Source organism: Marmota monax, unplaced genomic scaffold (assembly GCF_021218885.2).
Source record: "Marmota monax isolate L192 unplaced genomic scaffold, Marmota_monax_Labrador192_F-V1.1 WCK01_AAM20220418_F8-fsc00042, whole genome shotgun sequence".
Classification (NCBI taxonomy): Eukaryota; Metazoa; Chordata; class Mammalia; order Rodentia; family Sciuridae; genus Marmota; species Marmota monax.
Window position 1 is genome coordinate 2,647,475 of NW_026693008.1, and position 25,225 is coordinate 2,672,699.

Consider the following 25,225-nt stretch of genomic DNA (forward strand, 5'->3'; position numbering starts at 1 on the left):
TGCCCACACATGGCTAATGTCACAGCCTTAGAAGAATGAAAATGATGAGTAAGGACTTGACAGATTTTGCTGGTTATTTTCATTGTCACTATTTATTATTAAATATTCAAAAATTTTCACACAAAGAGATAAAAGGGGAGGGAGGAAGAGCTTCACGACCTGGAAGTTGAGTTCCACCCACTCCGGGCCTGGCCTTGAGCGAGGAAAAATCACTAGTGACCACCCGGGGGCGTAGGTGCTCAGGCCGGGCGAGGCGTTCCCGGCGGTGTCCGGTAGGTGACGCTGTTGGCGGCGGTGGCAGAGAAGGGACCGGAAGCCGGGCCGGAGGTGGCTGGGAGTTTTGTCCGACTCCTCCCGCTTCCGTTGCCGTAGTCGCAGCGCGTCGGAGCCGGGTTTGTTTCTGTCTGCTGTCCCTCCGGCCGCCGAGATGCCGCTGGAGAACCTGGAGGAGGAGGGTCTGCCCAAGAATCCCGACCTGCGCATCGCGCAGCTGCGCTTCCTGCTCAGCCTGCCGGAGCACCGCGGGGACGCGGCGGTGCGCGAGGAACTGATGGCCGCGGTCCGCGACAACAGTGAGGCCCCGCGAGCGCCGAGTCAGCGGCCTGGGCCTTTCCCCGACGGGCGCGAACCCGGGCGTGAACCCGGGCGTCCTGCTACCGAGTCCCCGCCGCTCGGCCTGGCTTTTTCTGGGGGCAGGGCCTTCCTTCCGGAGGCGATGGCTTTGGGGTCCTTTCTCTCCCAGGGCAGCTGGGGGGAGAGCCCGGTGCTAGGCCGAGAGCAAAGGCCCAGGGGCCGGCGGCCTGTCCGTCGGGGCCTAGCCCTCCTTTCCTAGCATGGAGGACGTGCCTGGACGGCCGCGTCTGACGCCTTCTCTTGCTTGGAGACGAGTTCCCTCCTTTGCAACCGAAGCCGTCTAGAGCAGAGGGTCACCCTCCCTTTAGACCGAGCAGGGTTTGGCCAGTGTCAGGACTGGCCCTTGGGCGGCCCCCCACCTGCAGACGTCTACCTGTGGCCATGTCCTTTGCCACGCCCTGTCCCTTCCCTTACCCTGAGTGCGGAGGAGACTGGTGGATGACAGTTGCATGAAAAGAGGCGGCAGACATCGACTTTACAAGTGACCTCACCCGTGCGTCCCTCTTTTTGGCTTTCAGACATGGCTCCTTACTACGAAGCCTTGTGCAAATCCCTCGACTGGCAGATGGATATGGACCTGCTCAATAAAATGAAGAAGGCCAATGAGGAGGAGTTGAAACGTTTGGATGAGGAGCTGGAAGATGCAGAGAAGAACCTGGGAGAGAGTGAGATTCGAGATGCCATGATGGCAAAAGCCGAGTACCTCTGTCGGATAGGCGATAAGGTGAGTGGCGGTGATGTCCCCACTCCTGTGTGAGTATGATGTAAAGTTGGGGAATATTCTGTACTAATATCATCTCATTGTAAAAAATAACTTTAAAAATCCAGAGGCAGTCGTGTTCCTGAACTAGTGAGTCAGTGCAAAGATGAATAAGTAATCAATAGTCTTGCAAGACCCTATCATTGACTCTGGATAAATGCCAGTGTGTTCTTCCACTCCCGTCTCCCTGTCATTAGAGACAAGTGCACATGGAGATTTGTATTCACTGCTTTTACAAAATTGGAGTCATTCTCAATAGTTCATTTTTCTCACTTGTTTGGGAAGTATTTATTGTGGTACATTATGAAAACACTGCACTGCTCTTCTCCTTCTAAGATACAAAGGCACAGGAAGTGTTGAAGTTCTGGTTTGACCGTTTACTCCTAACATCCACAGAGATGACCTTTTAGTTCTTTTTATTGTGCATTTATGTGCATGCACTTGTCCTGTAGAAAATAGGTAGTATTTAATTTTTAAAAAAACCTATATGGAATCATAGTGTACTCAGGTAGTCCTGTTTATTCTCTCTTTTTAATATTTTATAGTTGTAGATGGACACAATGCCTTTATTTTATTTATTTATTTGTTTTATGTTGTGCTGAGGATTGAACCCAGTGCCTCATGCATGCTTGGCTGAGCTACAGCCCATGTCCTGTTTATTCTTTTCACCTGGTATATCTGAGAGGACTTCCCATGTTAACAGATACCTATCTCACTCATTCTGGTGAACTGCTGCCTAATGTTCAACTGTAGAATATGCCATAGTTTGTCTATTCAGGGGTTGGTGGACCTATATGCTGTTTCAGCTGTTTTTGTTTTAACAAACTGCTGCTGTAGAAAACATGCTTGTATTTGTCTCTTGGTGTATTTTTGTAAGCTAGTGTTTCTCTGAGGTATTGATCAGTCTGTGAAATGAAATTGCTGGGATAGTGAGCGATTTTTTATTTTGCCCTGTGTGGCCAGTTCTGCATAACACTCACCAGAACTGGATTTTTAAAAAAAAAATTTAGTAGTTGTGTGATAGTGGGTAAGAGGATGCGCTCTGAATGTCCTTAATTTTAAGTAGTAGACTTAAGTATATAGGATGATGGGTCAATATAAAGAATGAAATGGTGTGCTCCTTTGGATCAGATCATCTGAGTTTTATTTTCAGCTTAATTAATTTTGATTTGAACCCTTAGTTTCTCATCTGTAAAATAGGGATAATGACAGTTTCTACTTATTGCTGGCTAAAGATAGAGGCAAAGAACTTAGACCAGTACTTGGCACAAAATGTGAAGCTATTACTTAATTGAAAGACTTGGTCATGGTAAAAATTTGGAATATATAATGAAAGTTTAAAAATACTAGTTCTGCTTTTAGGTTATGTGTGTGTATGGTTTTGTTTTAAAGAGTTTTGGTTAGCTGCTGCCTATATCACTTCTGAGTGAGAAACTTTTGATTCAGACCTTTAACTTCAACAAGGACATGCCTGAGTCAAAATCAAGGAGTTACGAATTGGTTATGTTCTAATACTATGTTCCTCTTATGTTTACTAAGTAGCATTCTTCCAAAAAGCACATTCTTTTTTTCCCCTCCTATACACTGTTTTTATTAAGTATAGACATGGAGGGTTTTTATTATTGTGTTGGCCACTGGTTGTAATCTTTATTTTTTATGATTTGTTGATTTGTTAGTGGAGGTCCCTTCAAGACAGCTTCTTTGTCCTTTGACATGACTTCATTAGTGGGCTTTTTTTTTGTGGTGCTGGGGATCAAACCCAGGACCCCAGGCAAGCACTGTACTCTTGAGCCACATCCCCAGCTGCCTCTTTCTTATGTTTTGACACAGGAACATTTCACAAGCTCACCTGTTATCTTTCCTCTCCATACCTGGAATGGTCCGTTTCTCCTAGGACCCCGGTTCCTTTTCATGGGGGGGTAGTGTTTACATGTCAGGAGTTGAGGTGAGGTGCACCCACTGCTGTCTTGACAGCCTCTCTTGTAAGTCCATGGAAATTATGAAGGAATGAATTTCATACAAACCAGCTAGACATGTTTTGAAAAATACCAAGTATAAACAAATTTTTATTCATATTCTTCAAAACAGTGGAATTATTTTATTCGACAGTGCTTTGAGATAGGATTGTATATGTACATAGTTGTATGCTAATAATCAGTGGCATAAGATAATATTCCCATTGCCTTTTTAAAACTTTTTTTAGTTGTAGTTGGACACGATGCCTTTATTTATTTATTTTTATGTGGTGCTGAGGATGGAACCCAGGGCCTCACTCTAGCGCTAGCACTTGAGCCACAACCCCAGCCCCCCCATTGCTTTCAAAGTGATAAAAATTGCTAATTTATAGTAAAGTTTTTTCAAGTAGTGTATTATAATTTTTAAAGCAAACATTGCATACATGAGACAAGGGATACTACAATTATAAGTTACTAATGTCTTATATTTTCTAGAATGTTAGTATATGCTAGGCATTTCTTATACAAGTGGAAAGAACAGTATAATAAACCCATCTACTCACTGTACAGCTTCAGCAGTGATCAGCGCGTGGCCGTCTTGTTTTTGACCTGTTGCCCCAGCTTTTCTGAAGAACTCCCAGACAGCTGGTAGCTTTGGCAACTTGTAAACTTTCCTCACCTGTTGTGTTGGTTTTCTGGACAGGAGGGAGCTCTGACTGCCTTTCGTAAGACATACGACAAAACTGTGGCCCTGGGTCACCGCCTGGACATTGTATTCTATCTCCTTCGGATTGGTCTGTTTTATATGGATAATGATCTTATCACCCGAAACACAGAAAAAGCCAAAAGGTACTTTTAAAAGTAATGGGGTGAAATTTCCTCTAAATTATGATGCTATTAATGAGAAGTTGATAGGAGAAACTTGCTTATTTTGTTTACAACTCTTAAATTTGGTCAAGTAACTGTGCTTATTGAATAAAATACTTTCTTCAAAATACGCCCTTTTGTTCAAGTTAAGTTGTGTTCTCTTTGAAAAATTAAAAAAGTGGCCAGATGTGGTGGCTCAAGCCTGTAATCCCAGCAAGGCAGAGGCAGAAGGATCGCAGTTTCAAGGCCAACCTCAGCAACTTAGTGAGGCCCTGTCTCAAAAAAAAAAAGTGGGGTGGGGTGGTCAGTGACTCAGTGGTAAGAGTTCCCCTGAGTTAAATTCCTAGTAACTACAACAAATTTATTTTTAAAAAGTGGCATTGTCTGTTTTCAGGTTATGACCTCAACTGTTTTTATTTAATAGTTTAATAGAAGAAGGAGGAGACTGGGACAGAAGGAACCGCCTGAAGGTTTACCAGGGTCTCTACTGTGTGGCCATTAGAGATTTTAAACAGGCAGCTGAGCTCTTTCTCGACACCGTCTCGACGTTTACCTCCTATGAGCTCATGGATTACAAGACGTTTGTGACTTACACTGTCTATGTCAGCATGATTGCCTTAGAGAGACCAGACCTCAGGGAGAAGGTGATGACTGACCCTGTACTACTGTAAAGGACCACTCCATGCTTCTCTAAGTACACAAAGTCATTAAAGTATAAGCTTTATTTTTTTAATACCCAGGTCATTAAAGGAGCAGAGATCCTTGAAGTGTTGCACAGTCTTCCAGCAGTTCGGCAATACCTCTTTTCTCTTTACGAATGTCGTTACTCCGTTTTCTTCCAATCATTAGGTAAGGAGAGAGTGGCCATTTTGATGATCTGTCTTTATCTTCTGATCCTGTGTACAAATAACCAAAGATGATTTTTCACATACCTGGAAGATGTAGTGTGTAGATAACCGCAAGTTTTTGATCAATATGGCTCATTTTCTGCCAGTTTCGTTGAGAGGAAGGTTAGTTAGCAAGCTGTAGTCCATTTTTAGGACTACATTTGTAGGCCAGGAGGTAACCATGATTTTAATATTTTTAAAGTGTTGTTTAAAAGAATAGAAAAAGAGGTCCATGTATTACAGGTGGCACACACCTGTAATCTTATCTATTCAGAGGCTGAGGCAGGGGTATTGCAAGTTTGAGACCAGCCTGGGCAACTTAAGGGAGACCATGTCTCGAAAATGAAAAGGGCGTGTGTGTGTGTGTGTGTGTGTGTCTCGGTGGTACTGGCAGAACACAGCAGAAGAGTATCTGATGGAGAACTATGTGGCTTGCAAACCTAAAAATACTTACCTTCTCTGGCCCTTTGACAAGGAAGTTCACCATGCCCTTAGAGGCTGGGGGAGGGGGGCGGGTAATAAGTTAAGGGTGAATAAAGGATTGTAAGGGTTGACTCTGATGAGGAAAGAGTTGAGGGAATATGGAGTGTCTTTGGGTTGAGGTCAGCTGAGCCTGGACTTCACTGATAGGTTTTTTTTTTTTGCAGTAATTAAGGCTTTGTGCTGATCTGCATGTCATTTTCAGAGGTTGTGGGCTGAGAACATAATCTGTGGGAAATATCTGTGTTTCTTCAAAGCTACTCTACAGATATTCCGCCCACACAAATTTGCTTTTTCCTCCAGTCCCCTTTTCTCCCTGGCCATTTGGTTTCTAATGACTACCGAACTAATGACAGAAGAATTAGCTTACAAATGATTTTGCTAAAACAGCAAAGTTTAGCATTGATGTAGTCTCTTGTTTATGCTGCAGACTTCAGAAAGTGCTTGTCTAAATGTATCACATTCATGAAAAATGGGAAGGGGGGGACTCCAAATGATTGTTCTGTTTTTGCCCCGGGGTTTGGCCGGATTTATGGAGCACTTTGTGTTCGAGGGGCCGATCTCATGTAACGCAGGCACAGGGCTATCTTGCGTGAGTCACTGCTCCCTTGGCCTCACCCCTTCTTCATATGTACACATGGTTGTAATGCAGAGTTGCTCTTTTTTGTGCTTGGGGGTCTCTAGAGCCTTTCCTCAATCAGAACAAACTCATTACTTCTCTCGTTCCTGGAATTACAAATTAAAAGATACAATTCCCATATCATAAAATTGACCATTTTAAGGTGTCCTATGCAGACAGGGTGGTGCAGCCATTACCAGATTCCCATTAGGAAGCCTGAACTCATTAGCAGTTAGTTCTCCCCCGTAGCCACCTCTGTCTACTTTGTGTTTATAAATGTCTATTCCGGACATTTCACGTAAGTGGAATCAGGATAAGTGTCTTGTGCCCGAAGACTTTGACTTAGCTTAATACACTCACAGTTCATCCATGTTGTAGCATGGATTCCTTCATTTTCTTTTATGGTCAAGTGATAGTCTATTGTATAAATATGCCACAGTTTATCCATTCATTAGTCAGCAGACGTCTACACTGTTTCCACTTTTTGGCTACTATAAATAATGCTAGTGAGCACTTGTGTACAAGTTTTTTGTGGCTGTTTTTCTTTCTTAGGTATATATACCTGGGAGTCTGGAATTGCCAGGTCATATGGTGATCTAATTTTTAAAGGAAATACCAAATTATTTTCCAAAGGAGTTGTACCACTTGACATTCCCACCAGAACTTGTGGGTACTGTGGGAATTCAGTACCTGTGTCTCTCTTTGATCATGGACATTCTAGTGGGTGTGAGGTGGGACCTCACCGTGATTTTACTTTGCAGTTCTCTGAAGACTGGTAATGCTGAGCATGTTTTCATTTGCTCCTTGCCACTTACATAAGTAGTTAGAGCCTAGCACACCGTTTCATCATGCTTTCTTAGATTGTCTCTCTTGACTAGAATTTTTGGGAGCAGACCTCATATTTTTTTCCCTTCCTGTCCCCGACACCAGCATGGTGCTGGCACATTTACCGAGGGCTTGATGTAAGTGCTGCATTAGTGAGAGCAGTGATTGAAGGGGGTTTCATGCTGGTGTGATGAGATTGGTGGCTTGGGAGCTGTGGAGATGTTTAAGGCATTAACCTCTCCCACCTCCCCATCCTTGCCAGTCATCCACCTTGTTCAAGGCACAAGCGTCCTTCTTTTCTCTGGGTCACTTCGATGTCTGTAGCAGATGCTTGTATTCTGAAGTTTGTCCTTTCTGTTCCCAGGTCGAGCTGTGCTTATCCTGCCCTGAGATCTTCCCTTATTTGCATTGCTCTGTTCTTTGCTGTCTGTAGCCAGCTTAGCAGAGCCATCTTCCTGTCCACCCCGTTCATGGAGGGCTTCATCCCACTGTCTTCTGAGACTATTGCGTTCCTCTATTTCTACACTTGCAAACTTTGCTTTCCTGCCATATCATCTGTAAATATTCAAAAAAAATAAGTTGTATTTGTATGGACTGCTCATTAACATCATGTGAATGGTTTACTGCTTTTTTTTTTTTTTAAGTTGTCAATGGACCTTAATTTACTTATTTATATGTGGTGCTGGGGATCGAACCCAGGGCCTCACACCTGCCAGGCAAGTGCTCTACCACTGAGCCACAGCTCCAGCCCCTGCTTTTTTGGTTTTTAAAGCTGAGTTTTAAGAGCTCTTTCAAGTTCTTATAAATCACTTTTCATTAAACATTTATAGGGCGTTAAGACCATTTACATTTCTGACAGTAGGGTTCATCAGTCTTTCCCTTTACTGCTTCTGCTTTGTTACTTTTAAAATGTCCAATTTATACTGCTTTCTGGTCTTTTTTTATGTCACAAATTTTTCTTAAGGGTATAAGAAGTTCCCTATAGTTACTTTGTCAGTCTGTGGACACATTCCTTTAGAAACTGGGTTCTTTTTAATAGGTGATGTCAGATAGCCAAGTGCCGCATGACTGATGTGCCTGGAGCTGGCCTCAACTTGGTCACGGCTGCTGTTGAGGTGGTGTGGAAGGGCAGAGAGAAATTCTCTACTTGACTAAGTCTGTCTCTTGGACTCAAGAGTTGTTTTAGATTTTAATCCCTTAAGATGGAAGGTGGAATCACATAACTTATCATCTTATTCATTGCAGCGGTTGTGGAACAGGAAATGAAAAAGGATTGGCTTTTTGCTCCTCATTATCGATACTATGTAAGAGAAATGAGAATTCACGCCTACAGCCAGCTGCTGGAATCCTACAGGTCCTTAACCCTAGGCTACATGGCAGAAGCATTTGGTGTTGGAGTGGAATTCATTGATCAGTAAGTTTAGCACCGTGTTAGTTTTACAATTGCCTTCTAATGTGAGTTTCTACATTGCCTATGGATATTATGTTTTGAGGGGAAAAAATACACATCAAGAATTTGATTCTAAATATCAAAACACATCTGTCATCTCTTCCTTCCTCAGTCTTCCCCTCTTGTTGATACATGGGAAGAGCGAGGTGCAGAGAAGTGGTCACTAAAGTTGCCGTGATCCTTTGTTCCTCTGACAGCTACGCGCAGCTAATGTTTTACCTTAGGTTTCTGTATTTACATTTGGTCCTAATTCTGGCCAAACTAGTGGTTGAACTTAGGACTTTTTGTATTTGAATAAGACAGTGATTCAAATAGATCTCTGTGTGTGCTTGGTATTGATAGAGATGAGAAAGTGTTCTAGTGCCCTCGGGACTGTATATACATGTGGCAGGCCTGAGAGGGGAGGATTTGCTTTGAGATATGATTGACAGTTAGCCCCATGGAGTTCTAGATGCAGAGAAGGGGACAAGCTTGGATATCACAGGAACAGAAAAAGCCAGGGGGACTCAGCATCATTGGGGAATGGTGGTCGAGTGTGGCACTGAGGTCAGTGAGTTAGGCAGCGGGTGTTTGTGTGTGGGGTCGTCCTTGTTTTCCAGCTGGGAGGCTACTGCAGGACTTCCTTGCCCTGAGTGTATGTGACAGCCATGTGCCATCATGGCTTCCGATACAGGTCCTTAAGTCATATACAGTTTTCAGTGGTTCACGATGACAAAATGAGGGTGTGTTTCATTTAAATAAGACCATTTTCTTTGTAATCTGTCATTCTTTAATTCTACAATGAATTTTATCATTTTATTTGCTGTTATTTTTTAACCATGTCAGAGCAAGTTTCAGACACTAATGGATCAGTATTTGTTTTGAGATGCAGTGCACAGCTAGACCTAATCCAAAGCCCTGTTGTCTTTCCCTCATTTTCTTCCTTTGAAAGAAAGAAAAGCAGTGATAGTAATCTTGTTTTTAAATGCTGGTGTTCCTGGTTTTGTTGCATATTGAATTCCAAATTCGGTAATCATGGCCCAGAAGACTGTTTACTGGGCTGGACCCCATAAATGGGTTTTCTGAGTTGGGGGAAGGAGTGGCTGCTTCTTCCAGCTCTGCAACTGAACAGCTGTGTGGCCTTGGTCAGTTCCTTAAACTTCACTAGTGGTGGCAATGGGAGGCTCAGGTGGAGGAGGAGATGCACGGAAGCCACAGTTTTGATGACCAGTGAATTCAAGGCAGCTGGTACATTTCCTCCGGGAAGGGACTATCTCAGTACAGGCTGTTGCAGATCATGGGCTTTGTCTGAAACAGTGTAATAGTTGAATCATTTCTTCTCCAGGTCCTTTAAAAACTTGGTATGAATGGCTTCACTGTTGGACACCTGTGTCCCATTACTGTAAATTCTAGGGTTGTATGTGTAGATGATAAATCCAACAGTACACCAAGGACATCTCAAAAGTACAGCATATGCAATAATAGCTCAGGCTAGAAGGAAGACTAAGGGTTACCTGAAAGAACACTGAATATGAGTTTCAAAGCATTCTGCAAGTACTATTCTTTCTAAGGCTAATGCTGGTTTTCCTTTCTTTCAATTAGGGAACTGTCCAGATTTATTGCCGCTGGGAGACTACACTGCAAAATTGATAAAGTGAATGAAATAGTGGAGACCAACAGGTACTGTTTTGTGCATAGAATAAGGGGTATTTGCAAGTGGCTTAGAAATGTAGGTCAGTGATTGTCATGGAGAAATGTGGCTGGTAAATAATTCACTTTCTTCCTGTATTTATTTATAGACCTGATAGCAAGAACTGGCAGTACCAAGAAACTATCAAGAAAGGAGATCTGCTACTAAACAGAGTTCAGAAACTTTCCAGAGTAATTAATATGTAAAGTCATTTGAACAAAGGATTTTTCTTCTGAGTAATTGGAATTTTTATAGCTTATTTCACTATGTGCCCAGTTCACCTTATAAAATAAATACTACATTGTTGTTTCACTTTTTTTCTTAAACATACTTGCCTTTAAGGATGGTAGTCCTATAATGATAATGTCACTTGAATTATTCATTAATGAAAAGTGTTTTGTCATTCGAACGAGTGCTGTTCAAGGTGTATGATGGTCACAGTCAGAGGCATAGGACCCAGGACTCATCAGTACGGTAAGGACCTCTGATTCTGGAGAGAAAACACTGTTACCCTCTTAGTATAGTGGAACATACATGTTTTCATGTATGCTTTCCCTCACAAACAAGTAACCATGTAAGACAAGAAGTTACCTCATTAGCAAGCTGGCAACCTAGATTCTAGAACATACCTTACAGAGCATAGATTCTAAGGAATCTTGTGCGTATATTAGCAAAATGAATCTCCCCCCAAAACAGTGACAGCAGTGGGGGGAATTAGAACAGCTCCTTCTCTGTCTTCCAACTGTGAGCTCTGAGTCAGGTGGGGTAAGAGCTATGTAGATGGGGATGCAGTGGGATAGGGATAGAGGACATTTTAAACAGGGTGTCATAGAAGGCCTCTGTAAGGTGACATTTCAGTGAAAACCAGGGAGAGAGCATGTGGGTACCTTGGGAAACCGACAGCAAGTCACTGGAGGTTTTAAGCAGAGAAATCAGAGAAATTACCTTACTTACCTTTCAAAGTGTCACTGTAGCAATCAGCTGGAGGCGACACTGGGTGGGACAGGGGTGGATGGCGGCAGTGGCCCAACTGCTGAAAGTAAAATGGCAGGAGGGCAGGTGAGAAAACAAATCGGGGAGATCGGAGGCTGTTTGCTTAGGTTAAAGGTGACTCTTGGCTGTGAGTTTTGGCATCTCACAGGGAAGAGAAAGAGGTTTCGTTGTTGCTTTGGAGCATGCTTTTTTGGTTGATGGGAATGATCACTAACATTAGAGAAAATGTGATCTTATTTGAAACTAACTCCAACATTCTCATAATCAACAAAAACTCTTCTATAAACCAAATGATAAAATAAAAAAACCTACCACGACAAGATACGTAATGGCAAAATATCAGAAGCATTATCTTACAGGTTGAGACAGTGGTTGCCATCAGATTATCACAGGAGAGATGGTGGGGCTGTGTGGAGGTGGACAGGAGGCTTTCAGTTGGATGCGTAAAGCATTTAAGAATACCCGCCTATAGGTTTCAAAATGATCCATAAAACCTTAATTTTGTGAACAAACTGAACGTAAGTGTCCATACAAGATCCTGCAATTCATCAAGTGTAGTCTGTTAAATCCAGCAAATTGTCATTGAGAACTTACTGTGCTCCTTGTCTCCCTTTAAAGTTAGAACAGTTATGAGCTGTGTGTGTGTGTGATCCTAGCTACTCAGAAGGCTGAGGCAGGAGGACCACAAGTTTGAGGCCAGCCTCAGTAATTTTTAGTAAAATCCTGTCTCAAAAAGCGCCCAGGATGTAGCTCAGTGGTAGAGCACTTGCCTACCGTTCACTCCCCAGTATTGCAAATAAATAAAATGAGCAGAATTCTACTTTTTAGCCAACTGACTCCTTACAGTTCATGCTAGAAGGAAAATAAGATCAAATTGCCAGTTTTTTAAAAATAGTCTTTCCCTCAACTCCCTCTAGTGAAAGGACACAGCCTGATGTGATCATACAGCAACTGTGGCTTTTCTGCTGAGAGTCCCTGTGGCCTTAGAGGAAAGTGGCCAGAACATCTGTTCTCCTCCTTCCTTGCTTAAAATGTGCTTGGTTTTCTTTTTCCTTTTACCATTTTAGCCCAACTGCCTAAAATTAGTAGGTGAGAATGACAGGAGGGAGATGCGGAAAGGGACAAAGTTGTACTTCCTCCCCATGGGGGATGGACACTGAGAACTCCGAGCCTGGGGACCAAGGAAGCAGATAGTGCCGCTGGGGGAGGGAGTGTTTCCGTCATGAAAAGTAATATATGCTCATTTCAAAAGAAATTCAAGCAAAGTGGAACTGCTTTGAAATGGTCCCCTACAGAGATGACCACTGCTAACGTTCTGAAGAATATTCTCTGTGCTCATCAAGGTTTTAGTGCAGAATTGCAGCCCTTGTCACCCACCGTTCAGGAGTTTCTCTCTCCATTACAGGTCTCAGTGGCACCCCGCTATACCTCAGAATACTGATTTGGAGGTGAAAATAAAATTGGGACCAAACAGCTCTCATTTTTTTTTTTTTAAGAGTGAGAATCTTTTTTTGATATTTATTTTTAGTTTTCGGTGGACACATCTTTATTTTATTTTTATGTGGTGCTGAGGATCGAACCCAGTGCCCCCGTGCATGCCAGGAGAGCACGTTACCACTTGAGCCACATCCCCAGCCCCAAACAACTCTAATTTTAAGTGAGGCTGTGAGATTGGGAGAAACTGCCTCTCTCTAGGCCCAGCCCACACGGCGCTGAGCAGGGAGGTGCTTCACCTGTGTCTGTCAAATGGGCCCCGATCAGGCTCAGTCGAGGCTTGCTTAGGTGACCTCAGACAATACAAAGTAAAAGATAAAGCCACTGGGACATTAGTAGATGACTGAATAGGGTCATCTATGCCAGTGTGACAGACTTGGGTACAGAAAGACCACCAAATTGATGTTGTTAACCAACTTGGGTTTGCTCAGAAGGGGAGAAGACATAGCATGGGGACTTCCAACCTTGCTTTTCTGCCTTCAGCCAGTTCATTTAAACAGTGCTGCCTGTCCAGACAATGTCAGGTCCATGGCTGTGCTTTCCCCGAAAACCCGGAGGCAGAGGCGCAGCTTCCTGATGCCACAGAAGTGCAAAACAACAAACGTTTATGGCCACCATCTAAGTGAGTTAAAAAACTATTTCCAGTTTCTCTGGAAAAATGGGTAGATGAGGCTCACTGTGGACCTGTACTCCCTACAGCTGAGCGTGATGGGAGCATGCTCTCCAGCAGGCCCCTCTACCTGCCTGGGAGCCACAGACGGGACCCCCGTCTGGCCCCTGGTGGCACTGGAGCTTGCCACCCTGCCCTGCTCCTCATACTGTGCACTTGAAGGTGAAGGTCGGCAGCCCCAGCATCTGCTGGCTAGGAGACTCTAGCCAAAGAATTCTTAACCTGCATCTCACCTCTGGTAGCTTCAAGTTTTGTAGCTTGTTTTATCAAAGTCCTAATTTTCTGGTTTTAGACAAAAAGGGCACCTCACCATATGGAAATGAGATTACCATCAAATGATAGTTTGATCTGCACTGTGACACAAAGCTAGCACAATCATACTTAGTTCCTTTTTAATATTGGTGAGTATTTTCTTTTGAAGTTGGAAGCTTGATCTCACCACTTCTATCAACCCTGGGTGTAGTCATTATGAAATCCAATCAGGGGGATGAACTGTGTGATTATTTTTTAAGGCAATAATGCTAGTTTCTCTCACCTTAATAAAATGTGTTTATCCACCAAATCTACCAGTCCAGATGGCCATCTATATCAGAAATAACAGCTTTAGTTTAATTTTTTAAATATGTATTTTTTAAGTTATAGGTGGACACAATAACTTTATTTTTCTGTGGTGCTGAGGATTGAACCCAGTGCCTCATAAGTGCCAGGTGAGCACTCTACCACTGAACCACAACCCTGGCCCCTTTAGATTAATTTTTAACACATTAACAAACTTCTAGGAATATACAGTCCAAAAATGAACTTTGTTCAGCATCTGCACGAATCTCTACCTGACCCAAATGGCTAAACGGGTGTCTACAATTTGATCCCTGAGCACCTGCAATCACTTAGGATAATGAGTGAACACATTTAGTTCTCAGCAACCTGACTGAACATTAAACTGATAATAGAAGCTTACTGGTCATTAACAAATCAACTGATAGTAACTCTGTTGGTGCTATGAACCTTTTTTTTTTTTTTTTTGAAGATGATGATGAACGGCTCCTACTTCTCTGCCCCATCCCCCTTCCTCACCTTCCCAATGCTGCACACACTCACAGCTGTTAGCAAGCTCCCACCCTGACAAACGGTGATGGGGGAGTGAGTCAGTCCCCGTCTGGAAACTGGAGAGCTTCAACAGCCACTGGTTTTCCTTTCCAAGCCATAAGACCACAGGCGCGCGTTGCTGTGTTCCCGAGGACACGCGTGCTATGAGAATTTGCAGTGGTTTAGTCCAAGCCATTGTAGCCTTGAGGGACATGGTCAAGGAGGAGGGTGACCCTCTGTCAGTCATTGAGAAATCTCTTGTAATGACATAACTGTCCCTGTGAGGATTGGGTTTAAGAAATAAAATGGGGGCTATATGGCTCAGTGGCAGAGTTTCCTTAGCACTACATAAAAGTAAACAAAATAAGGCCCACTGTCCATCATCTAACTACCAAAAAGAAAAAAAAAAAAAAAAAATGAACAATTTGCTAGTGAATGACTGACCTTCATTACAGCAGAGACTCCATCGGCCTTCCCCTCCTGGGCTTCCCTGGGGGAAGTGACATTTAGCCCAACTGCCAGTAGGTGGTGCCCTGACAACCACACTGCCCTCCTTGTCAGACCTTACCAGAGAGCTGTGCTGACAAACTACGCATGATTTCTGAGGACTCTGCTTCTCCCGGCCCCCCTCTGGATCAGAAGCTGTGCTTTCACACATGCCTCAGAAATATGGGGTCAGGGTGAAACCCACTGCTTGCTGGTCCCTGGCCACTGTACACCTTCTCTTTGGACCTGCTTACACTGTCCTCCAGCACACACCTCCGACTCGCTGCCCCAGTTCATTCCAGGCTCGAGGGCAGGCTCAGCCTTCCTCACAGCCCAAGGACTTTGAAGTGGACACCCCAGACCACAGCCCGGGCCACCCTTCTGAGCCCTAACTGCAGGTCCTCCTCCAGGCCGCTTCCAACCACTCCCATGGTTTCCCTTAGGAAACCACAGGCACCTGTGTCCAGATGTGATTTTGGAAATGAAGCCTGGGATTCCTCTAGATTCTTCTAGCTATTCCTGTCTTCTGGCCTATTCCCCAAAGAACTAAGCCACCTTGATACGGGTCCCTGGCTCCCACCCTGCGCGTCAGCCCTTAGTTGCTGGCTATATTGATGTGAACACAGACTCACGCTGAACAAACCCCTGAGCTTGTTTAACCATGGGTTCCTTGGAAGAACCACCCTACAACTTAACCGGAACTTAACCTACAACTTAACCTACAACTTAACTGGAAGCAGGGTCTTGAGAGGGCCTGCCGAGGTTCCGCAGGGGGCCTCCAGTTCCCTTCCCCCAAGACCCAGCGGCCGGTCCCTCCCTCTTTCTCTCCACCCTCGGGTCCCTGCCTCCCTCTCTCCACCCTCCATTCTCCCGCCCAAGCTCCTAACTTCTCCCATCCAACCAACACCCTCCATTCTCAGGGTCCTGGAGAAAGCAGCAGAAGAGAAAAACCCCAAACACCTGTTACCTAAATGGGTTGATGATTTTAGTGGTGTCAACTTTCTAAACTTATGTTTCCTTTTTTCTTTTCTTTTGGTATTGGGGATTGAACCCGGGGTGCTTTACCACTGAGCTACACCCCTAGCCCTTTTTTAGTTTTCATTTTGATTTAGGATCTAAGTTGCTGAGGCTGTCCTTCAACTTGCAATCCTTCTGGCTCAGCCTCCCAAGCCACTGAGGTTACAGATGTGCACCACTGTACCTGGCCTGCGTTTCTCTGTCTCTCTGAACCATCTTGGTCTCTCCAGTCCCTGTCTCCCCTCTGACTCTTGGCTCTGTGGTGTTGATGCTGTGTTTCATCCTGGGTCTTTTCTCTCTGAGCCAGGATGAAGCACAGCATCATCATGCTTGATGGAGGGTGGGCTTCAAGTCTGTGAAATTCTAGAAATGGAATGTGATGTGCCTGTGCATCTGTCAGGGTCCCCGTCAACTTCTTCCATTTGATTCTTGGAGTGTGACCAAAAAAAAAAAAAAAAAAAAGACCTCTGTCCCGACTGTCCTGAATTCATCCCCTGGCTCTTCTGCCTACCAGCCATGAGACCTCAGGCCCGACACCTTAGTTTCTCCTCAGTGTGGGTGGGTCAGAACACCTGTCCTGGAAGGGCTGAGACTGTGAAATGCTAGGCACGCTATTTAGCAGAGTAAGGACCAGACGTAAGCATTACTTCAATAAGTCAGATAGAGTAATGAGCACCTTCTCCAGGTAAACCATCCCCTCTATGGCCTCACTCACCATCTACCTATACGTGAAAAACAAATCTACGTCTTACAGCTCGACCTCCCTCCCGAGCTGCATCCACACTCCACAGCCAACCAGGTGAGGGAGCTGCAGAAGGGCTGGGGCGGCCAGGGTAAGACGGCCAGTGAGGAGGTCGGGGCAGGGCCAGAACAGAGGAGCACGGAGAGGGTCTTCTGATGAGGTCAGCTTCCTGCTGGACCAAAGTGCTCGTGGACTCAAGCGGGGACCCAATCAGACAGACACTTCCGTACTTGTGTTCCTAAGTGGGGGACCCAATAGAAAAACCAAAACAGAAGCCTGGACAGAGAAGGTACCAATCAATAACAGAAGAGCATGGACGGGGGCGGAGCTAAGGGAAGGAGGACATTCCAGAGACCATAAAAGGAACAGGCCAGAACTCCCCACCAGACTCCCAGCTCGAGGGCCCCTCTGTCAGGAGAAGTCCTGTCTCTCTGTCATCTTTGCAATATACCCACTTCTCGCTTGCTGTCTCTGTGTCTGTTCTTCAATTCTTTGCTGAAGGGAGAGAGTGCACCCAGCACCCCAGACGGCCACATAGGTTCTAAATTAACCTGAATTTCTCGCTGGTAGCTTAAGGCCATATGTCTGTCTTATTCTCTGTGACCATGTCACACATTGTACTTGAAGCTCATCCACCAGTCTGGCCCAGGTGGAAACCTTAAACTCACTCTTCCTGTTAATGTTCAACGTAACCAGACCTCAAGGCCTGTTGGCTCCTCCTTTAAAAAGGTTTCCAGAGCCAGTCTGTAAACTCCGGAGCTCTCACCTGGATTATTACAACAGCTCTGTGACCTGTTTTTGTTCCAAGGATCTCATTTGTTCATCCTGTCTTGCACAGTTTTGCTGGAGGCCCTGTGTGATGGAGAGTTTAATAAAAAGTATTAAATCATAAGCACTTGATTCTTCCCTTCCCTTGAAGACTCCTGTGGCTGACAGTCTTACCCTCCCCTGCACCTCCTGAGGGACTCTGATAGTGCCAGCTTGGGTCATGGAAAATGAGGATAGCAAGTGCCAATAATTACAGCCTTACCAGGTCGAAGACAGGTTTAACTACCATTAGAAACAGGATCAAGAGTTTCTTAGGAGAATGGCAGCTGAAGAGGAGGAGGAGGAGGAAGAGGAGAACAGAAGAGGACCCATTAGGCTTGATTTAAGGGGAGCTGAGTTTTTTATTTTTGAGTACTGGGAATTAAACTCAGGGGCACTCGACCACAGAGCCCCATCCCCAGCCCTATTTTGTATTTTATTTAGAGACAGGGTCTCACGGAGTTGCTTAGGGCCTCGCTTTTGCTGAGGCTGGCCTAGAACTTGCGATTCTCCTGCCTCAGCCTCCTGAGATGCTGAGATTATAGGTGTGCACCACTGCACCCAGATTATTTTTATTTTTTTGAGGCAGGGTCTCACTATTTTGCCCAGGCTGTCTTGAATTCATGGGCTCAAGTGGTCCTCCTGCCTCAGCCTCTTGAGGAGCTAGGACTAGAGGTACACCACTGCACCCAGCTTATGGGAAAGCTTTGTGATGAGGCCTTCAAAGGGGGAGTAAAAACTGATATTTGAGGCAAGAGAATGAAAACATCAGAAATATGGGAAGAGATTTCTGTTCACCTCTGTCTTCCCCCCGTCTCCAGTACAGATGTGCCTGCCCCTACCTTCTCCGATCCCCTCAACCTCTGCCGTCTAGCAAGTTTCCTACAGAGTTATTATTCTCCCACATTTCTTCCTCGCTTCATCCTGTTTGCTTCCTCTGCCAAGAAGGACCTTACCCTGTTTTTCTGTGGGTGAGGTCCCACATGCCACCATCCTAAAATGCTGCCCCCAACTTCCTTGGAAAATCTAGCTGGTCTTTTGGGATCCAGGGACAGGTCACCTGAAAGGGAAAGAAAGGACAAATGGTAAGAGACTAAGAGGTTGGATCTTCTCCTGGAAAATCTGACACCCGAAGTGAAAGGAGGCATCCACAGGGACGTCCTCAGGTTGGACTGAGTCCCTGGTTCATCTAGAGGAACTGGGAAGTCCACGGGGCCGTGGGGTTTGAAGCCAGCCTGATTCTTTCATGTAAGGTCTGCATATGTTTTTTCCCATTACATAAAGCAGTTGCCCCCTTACTTTAAGCAACAACACGCTTTAAAAATTTATTAGAGTGATTTATTTGCAATGGGCAAACTGACCAGATTTTAGAAAGATTATGTTATTCTCTGAATGCTCAAGTATGCTCGTCTTGCCAATAAGGGAAGTATGTGAAAGCAGAGAAGAGAAGAGAAGAGACCAGCTCTGGATTTCAAAACACTCGAACCCCAAGTGACTCCATGTTATAAAATTTAAAGTATAAACAGAATTCGTTTCTCCAGTATCACCCCCCCCCCCAACCCCGCCCTGTTTCTCTCAAAAACCTTCGGGGCCAGAATGCAGTGTGCCCACTGTTTACACTACAACTGACTTATCCAAGGCAAAGCTCTGTGCCCGGGGCTGGAAACACCCTACGGCCTCACAAGTCCTGGGCCTGTGCAGGAGGGAGGCCCAGCGCAGGCCCTCCCCGAGGTGTGAGATGCCAACATGGAAGAGAAGCCAGACTGGACCGAAAGAGTTCAGGATCACGAGGCAGAAACATGTAAAACATTTCATGCAACCAACCTCATTTATTGAGAAGTCCTAATTTTATTGCCCGTTTAGTAACATGTTTGTTCCACAAACTAATTTCTCATAAAGCAAAGCACAACTTTTTCTTATAAATAGTATAAATTATTTTATTTACAGAAACTTGTTACAAAACAAATAGACTATATATTTCTTCTCTTTTAAATATCCAAAGTAATTTTCTATCCCTTGACATTTGTTCATGTTCTATACAGCAGCCAACAAAGTCCAGCTGAGATGCTCTTGATTATGTGTACAAATTATCAAACTATTCACACATTTTAACACAGGAGATTGCTTTTATAACCAAGCTCAAAAAAAAAAGCAAAACGCTTTCAAGGCCCTACATTCACACTGACAGTATGTAGTGCTCATTTAAATGATCTGAAAATGTAAAATGTTTTCCACAAAATGTAAAAATGATTATTTTCTGCTAAACAATGAAACTTTTTTTTAACAATCATTTTTCAAAGCCCGACTTCCCCCCCACCCAGGACAGAATGAGAGACATTAAGAAATTCCTTGGCAACAGAACTCTTGCAGGAAGACAGCTGCCTTTATAAGTTACATTTTTCAAATTATACATTTTTTTCAATGTTTTCAGAGGTACTTCTTTGTATTATATTTTTGGAATACAAAATATTTTAAATATTCTATTTTAAACTCTGTATTTCATGAGTGAATAACAAAACGGACACCTCATGTAAGTTTGCTGGCTGACAAAGATCTGTAACCCTGGGTGCCACTGGGCAATCCATCACCAGTTGAATTACTGTGACCCCAAAGGTCTTAGTTTTAAAATACCTTATAAAATTACCAGCATTGGTGGTTTTCGACTCTTCCCCTAAAATTTTGGAAACAATATTTAGGTGGAAAAAGCAAACTCCAAAGTTCAACTGAACATTCAAGTCTTTTTAAAGAGAATCTGTCTAAGCTTAAAACTAGGGTTCAGGCACTTTCAGTTTTTTCCATTAGTTTTAAACCACATCACATACTAATAACACATATGTGCTCAGAGTGTCTACACACACAGGCACACACACGCACACACTCACGCACGCACATTCACACACTCGCGCACACAAAACACGAACAAAAGAAAAGCAGTGTGTCACTTAGTTACGTGTAGTCTTGTTGGGAAATCAGGCAACTAGGGAGAGCAATGCCCACTTCATCTGTATGAATCCACTCCCGAGACATTAAAGGGACAAAGACTTTCACAGAACAGAGGCATCCCTTAAACTGTAAAGGAGGCAGGTTCTAGAACTATTGGCTTGGCAGTGAACCACTTCAAATTATAAAAAGGTATTTACTTTATTAATTAATAAATAAATACTAGATGATCTCAATTGTACCAAAACAGGATATCAGAAAAAAAGACCTGTGCAAAAATACATATTTAAATATGTACAATTCATTTTTAACAAAATATGTCTTCTGAAATAGGGATACTTCCATATTTATAATAGAACGAGAAATCCCAAAATAAAGATACAAAAGTAGGTTTTGTATAATTCTTTGTTCATCATTGCAGCACTTTTTTTTTTTTTTTGAAGGTTAAGAAAACTGCAGAAGTTGTCATGAAATTCTATTGGAAAGAATATAAAAATTATCTTGGTTTTAAATTGATACCAAAGTCTGTCTAGAAACATCCCAACCACTGCAAATTTGGTTTTTGCGAGTTAATTTAATTAAAAAAAATACTTGTACTCCCGTGTTTTAAATGGTCTTAATTGTTTTTCATAATAAAAAGTAGTTGTTGGAGAAAATAAAATATTTGAACAGTCTAAAATTTAATAGCACTGTTTAGAATAGGTCTGTTTGTGGCAGGCAGAATCCCAAATGGCTAATTTCCTAATCCCGATGCTGTGTGTGTTACCGGGAGACATAGTGAAATTCAATTCAAATCTCAGTCTAAGAAATCAAATTGTCAACACTCACTAATCTAAGTATCTACAATATTCTGAATCAACTTGCTATCGTGGATCCTATTCACATCTTTCGGAACAACATGATCTGTCTATAAATTCCATTGCTAAAAGCAACTTAATTTATAACCATCAAGTCCCCTTGGCTCTGAAAATAAATTCTACCCATACCCCATTGCACTTGTCACCAGGGAACTGACTAGATACCTTCTGATGCCCTCTCTCCTTCTCTCCCTCCCACACTGGGATGGAACAAGCAGACTGATTTCTCCCAACTACACCAAACTGGCCCGTGCGTTTCTCCTCACTAGCTCTCCTATAGTATCATTTTAAAAACATTTACTGATTGCATAATAAGTGAACAAGAACTGTTCTCCCCTTTCTTAAAAAAAAAATCAATATTTTACATCAATTTATAGCTAAAGTATCTGCATAAAGTCTTTGTTTTCTTACATAATAAGAATAATTCTGTAGCAATTCACATTATTAGGCTGGTAACCAAGTATTTATTCATTCTACCTGTTGTTGACTTGAAATTCCCTGAAACTGAAGTTGGTCACCCAAGAATTTGAGGGAAAAAAAGGACGCACTGACTGGCTCTGCCTGGGCCCCATCAGGGTGACGATCAGGGCCGAGGAGACGTTACCCTGTGTTCGGCCACTCTGTTCTCTGAGGCAGGAGGCCTGGTCCTCAGTTCAGGACTGTGGTGTGGCATCGCCAGATAAAGGCCCAGCTCACTCCCCTCGTGAGCCAAGCTGCTCCACTGTATCAAGCTTCGGGGTGGATACTACAGGAAACTCCTCACAGGGCTCCACAGCTCAGGAAGACGACAGCAGTCACCCTGAGGAAGAAGGCGTGCCCCACGGGGACCCTGCATGGGCCTGAGTGCACACTGTCGACGTCCACCCACCTCAGGATCTGCTCCCCACCCCACCCCACTTGCATCCAAGTAAACATCTTTAGTGGTCCTACGGGAGAGGGGACACACGCGATGCCAGGAGCACTGGATGCAGAAACTTACACTTAGTCCCAGGACAGTATCCACAGAGATAAAGGGGGGCAACCCCTCGGAAGTACATCCTAATGATATCACTTTAAAAAGGCAATTCTTAAAAAAAAGACTGGGTAGGACCATCAACCCAACCTGAAGTACTGTTTAACATGAAAACTTAAAGATAAAAAAACTGCATCTCTTTGGAAATCTTGGAAAAAGATGATTTTTCTCCCCCTATTTTTATTTTACCTTTCCCAGCCCCACCCTCAATTTGGTTTTCCATTATCAAAACTAGTTTGTATTTTCTTTTTCTTTTCTTTAAATCACACAGAATTGCTTTTGTACCATGAAAAGTAAGCCTCCAATATGGTTATGCTGGCTGTCAGGGCATCAATGACTTGAAACCATTTTGTAAGTCCAAAACCTCGGACAGCTTCTTATCCTAAATGACTTGCAACAGGCTGGGTCACTGTGTCATGACGCCTTGTGCCAACATCTGCCCTCTAGTCCTGGAACACTGCTGTGGAAATCTAAAGCCAGCTTTCTTTCTGCAGAGGCTGCTGGGGTACAGCCCTCCCTCCTGGAAGGCCTCCGGGCCCCAGGGGAGGCGCCTACCTGCTGGAGGGTGACCTACAGAAGACGGTGCTGGGGAGTGGGGGAGAAGAGGAACTGGCAGGGAGAGGGAGGAGGGAGGAAAGTCTACAGTAACGCTCTTGCCAAAACATTCTTTTGCCCAGCCAATCTACTCCAAGAGTGGCTCCATGATATACTGCAAGTTAGAACAAAACAAAACAAAACAGAAACTTCTCACAGATTTGTAGCAAGCAGTCCAGACCACTTTAACACTGATAAAAGCAATCCGGTGGCTGAACTCGATCCAGTGTCCTTTAAGAGTACTCACTGCTACAGACACAGCTTCAGGGAAGTCCTCGTCAAACATGGGCCTGGCGGGCTCCCCTGGGCCCACAGGAGGTCGGGAAGAGACTCAAAGGCATCGCGGAGTCCAGAGTGCTGCATGGAGGTGTAACTTGTCTTCAAAAGTGTCCGGATTGTTCCTCCCTGTGCTGTTTTCAGTCGTCAGGGTCGTGCCTTTGGCTTTCAGAACAGAGGGGTGGGGAAACGAGAGATGAGTGTGCGTTTGGACTCTGTGCCCCCTTTATCCTACACTAGAACATTCCAAAGGCCATGCGTCACTAGTGTTCCACTGACTGCAGGAGGCTGGGGTGGCGAGCTACAGAGCCTGGCCTTAGCTTCCAGGAGCCTTCGCTGTCCCTGGGCCTGACCATTCTCAAGGTCTCCTTTCAGGAAACCGGCTACAAGAGACACAGGCCTGGGCTTCCAGCCTGAAGAAAGGTTCCATGTTTGCCTTTGGTTTTATTTTCTGATTCTGTGCCCGTGAAGGCATTCCGGGTTACCCGAGAGCAGAACAAGGCTGCAGAGGCCAGCACACCTGCGGGCCAGCACACATCTGCGGCATGCCATACTCAGGCAGGGGCAGGGGGCCTCTGCCTTCCCAGGGCTGCCTGAGGCCTGGGAGCAGCCGTGAGCAGCCATGGAGCATCCCAGAGGCTCCCAGCACTGCCCGCCTCAGCCCTTCTCAGAGGACTTCAGGCAGCTGGACACCGTCCTGACGTCAGCTCCTCCAGGGACAGCAACTTGAGGGTCTACTTTTCTAGGAGTGGCAATCTTTAAAGCACTGTGGGGTCACGGGTCCCTCTGAGCCTCTCAAGCACACTACAGGATACCGCCTGCAGATCACTGAATGGAGCTGTGACCCTTCTTGGGCTCACTCATCCTCGGCTCTCTAGACACAGGCCCCCTAGGACTCCTGCAGTGTGAGAAGAGTGCTCTGGGCACGGAGGGCAAGCCTTCTCCAACACAGGCTTCAGTGGAGAGTGATTCCACAAGCAGAACCCAGTTAGATGGTGTGTGCCATGGTGCCCCCAGGCGAGCAGAGAGGTGATAAACCGGCAGGTCATAAGCTTGGCCAACAGACAGTGGGCTATGCTAGATTTAAAAGATCATATAGCTTTAAAAAATGGCCAAGTTTCTACACAAGTCCAGATTTGCAATTTCTCTGAAACTGGTAACGAGGGTCTGGGAGCAGCCGCTCCATTGAGGTGGGCACCCCTGCCCTGCCCGAGCCCTGGCCCCCGTCCACATGAAGACCAAGTATGCTCAGGAATTCTCACCTGACACTACAAGCCCTCCTGCTGGGGCCAGGGCCCACTGGGACACTGCAGCCAGAGGGACAGCTTTAGGGAGTTTCCAGTGCAGGGATGCTCACCATAAACTATGAGGAGGATCCACCAAATAAGAAGGAAAAGCAATTCTCATTCGCCCAGGAGGCTCTCTCCACCCCCACTCAAAAAGCCAAATGACCCAAGCCCACAATTTCAGCAGCTACTTAGTTCCCGGGTGTCTGCCCACCCTCCAGCACTGCCCACCACCCCATGCTGCAGGGAACTCCGTGGGGAGCGCCGTGGCCTGGCTGACGAGAGTCCTAGCCTGTCATACGTTCTGCAGACGAAGAAAGGAGGAAAAACAAAGAAGAGCCTCACATTTTAAGTCAGGGCTCTGGGGTGCTGCAGCTGAAATTCCTGTTCGTAAGCAAGGTGAGGAGATATCCTGATGGATGAAATAACAAGATGAGAGATGAGCTGGAGTTAGAGCAAAGGTAGCTGGAAGAGACAGCAGGGGAGGGGCGGGAGAACCAGCATCATGGGAGACTGGGAGAAGACGACACACAGCGTGAGACAGAGACATGGTTCACTGGGAGCCCGACACCCCTGGCCGGCTAAGGGACACCCAGCTCCACCTCTTTGTTAAGGTGCAATGGGGGATGCCCACACTGACTCCTGGCTTTATGCCTTCCTCTAAAACAGGAAGGAGAAAATTGGTGGTGGAATTTAAACAGAGTATCTGAAATTGTTCCAGGTGAAAACTATTACCAGCACTTTCTTCTCCAGTCTTGAAGCATCCCTCTCTAGGTCAGTGTGACTTCCAATGCAGGCGATCCTCAGAGTAACACCCTCC

General features: G+C 44.8%; 2 protein-coding genes across 14 annotated transcripts in view; one reads left to right on the plus strand and one right to left on the minus strand.

The window, feature by feature from the left end:
- Nucleotides 1-352: 352 nt before the first annotated feature.
- Nucleotides 353-10,457, plus strand: Psmd6 (proteasome 26S subunit, non-ATPase 6). Its single transcript, XM_046452923.2, has 8 exons — nt 353-572; nt 1,152-1,357; nt 4,052-4,197; nt 4,640-4,859; nt 4,956-5,064; nt 8,272-8,440; nt 10,058-10,135; nt 10,255-10,457. The coding sequence occupies exons 1-8, from the start codon at nt 428-430 to the stop codon at nt 10,349-10,351; spliced, it is 1,170 nt and encodes a 389-aa protein (XP_046308879.1). The 5' UTR covers nt 353-427; the 3' UTR covers nt 10,352-10,457.
- The window catches only part of Atxn7 (ataxin 7), a 147,088-nt gene continuing 126,764 nt past the window's right edge, over nt 4,902-25,225 (minus strand). For 6 of the 13 annotated variants that reach the window (XM_046452919.2, XM_058582080.1, XM_058582081.1 and 3 more), the window contains 2 exons: nt 24,751-24,817; nt 19,250-23,284 (listed from right to left, as the gene is read on the minus strand). In XM_046452919.2, the coding sequence (XP_046308875.1) occupies nt 23,175-23,284; nt 24,751-24,817 (177 nt within the window). In that variant the 3' untranslated portion in view covers nt 19,250-23,174. Of the gene's footprint in view, nt 10,636-11,099; nt 17,486-18,396; nt 18,501-19,249; nt 23,285-24,750; nt 24,818-25,225 lie in introns of those variants that run through there. The other 7 variants (XR_009227565.1, XR_006853493.2, XR_006853492.2 and 4 more) reach the window with 7 other exon arrangements.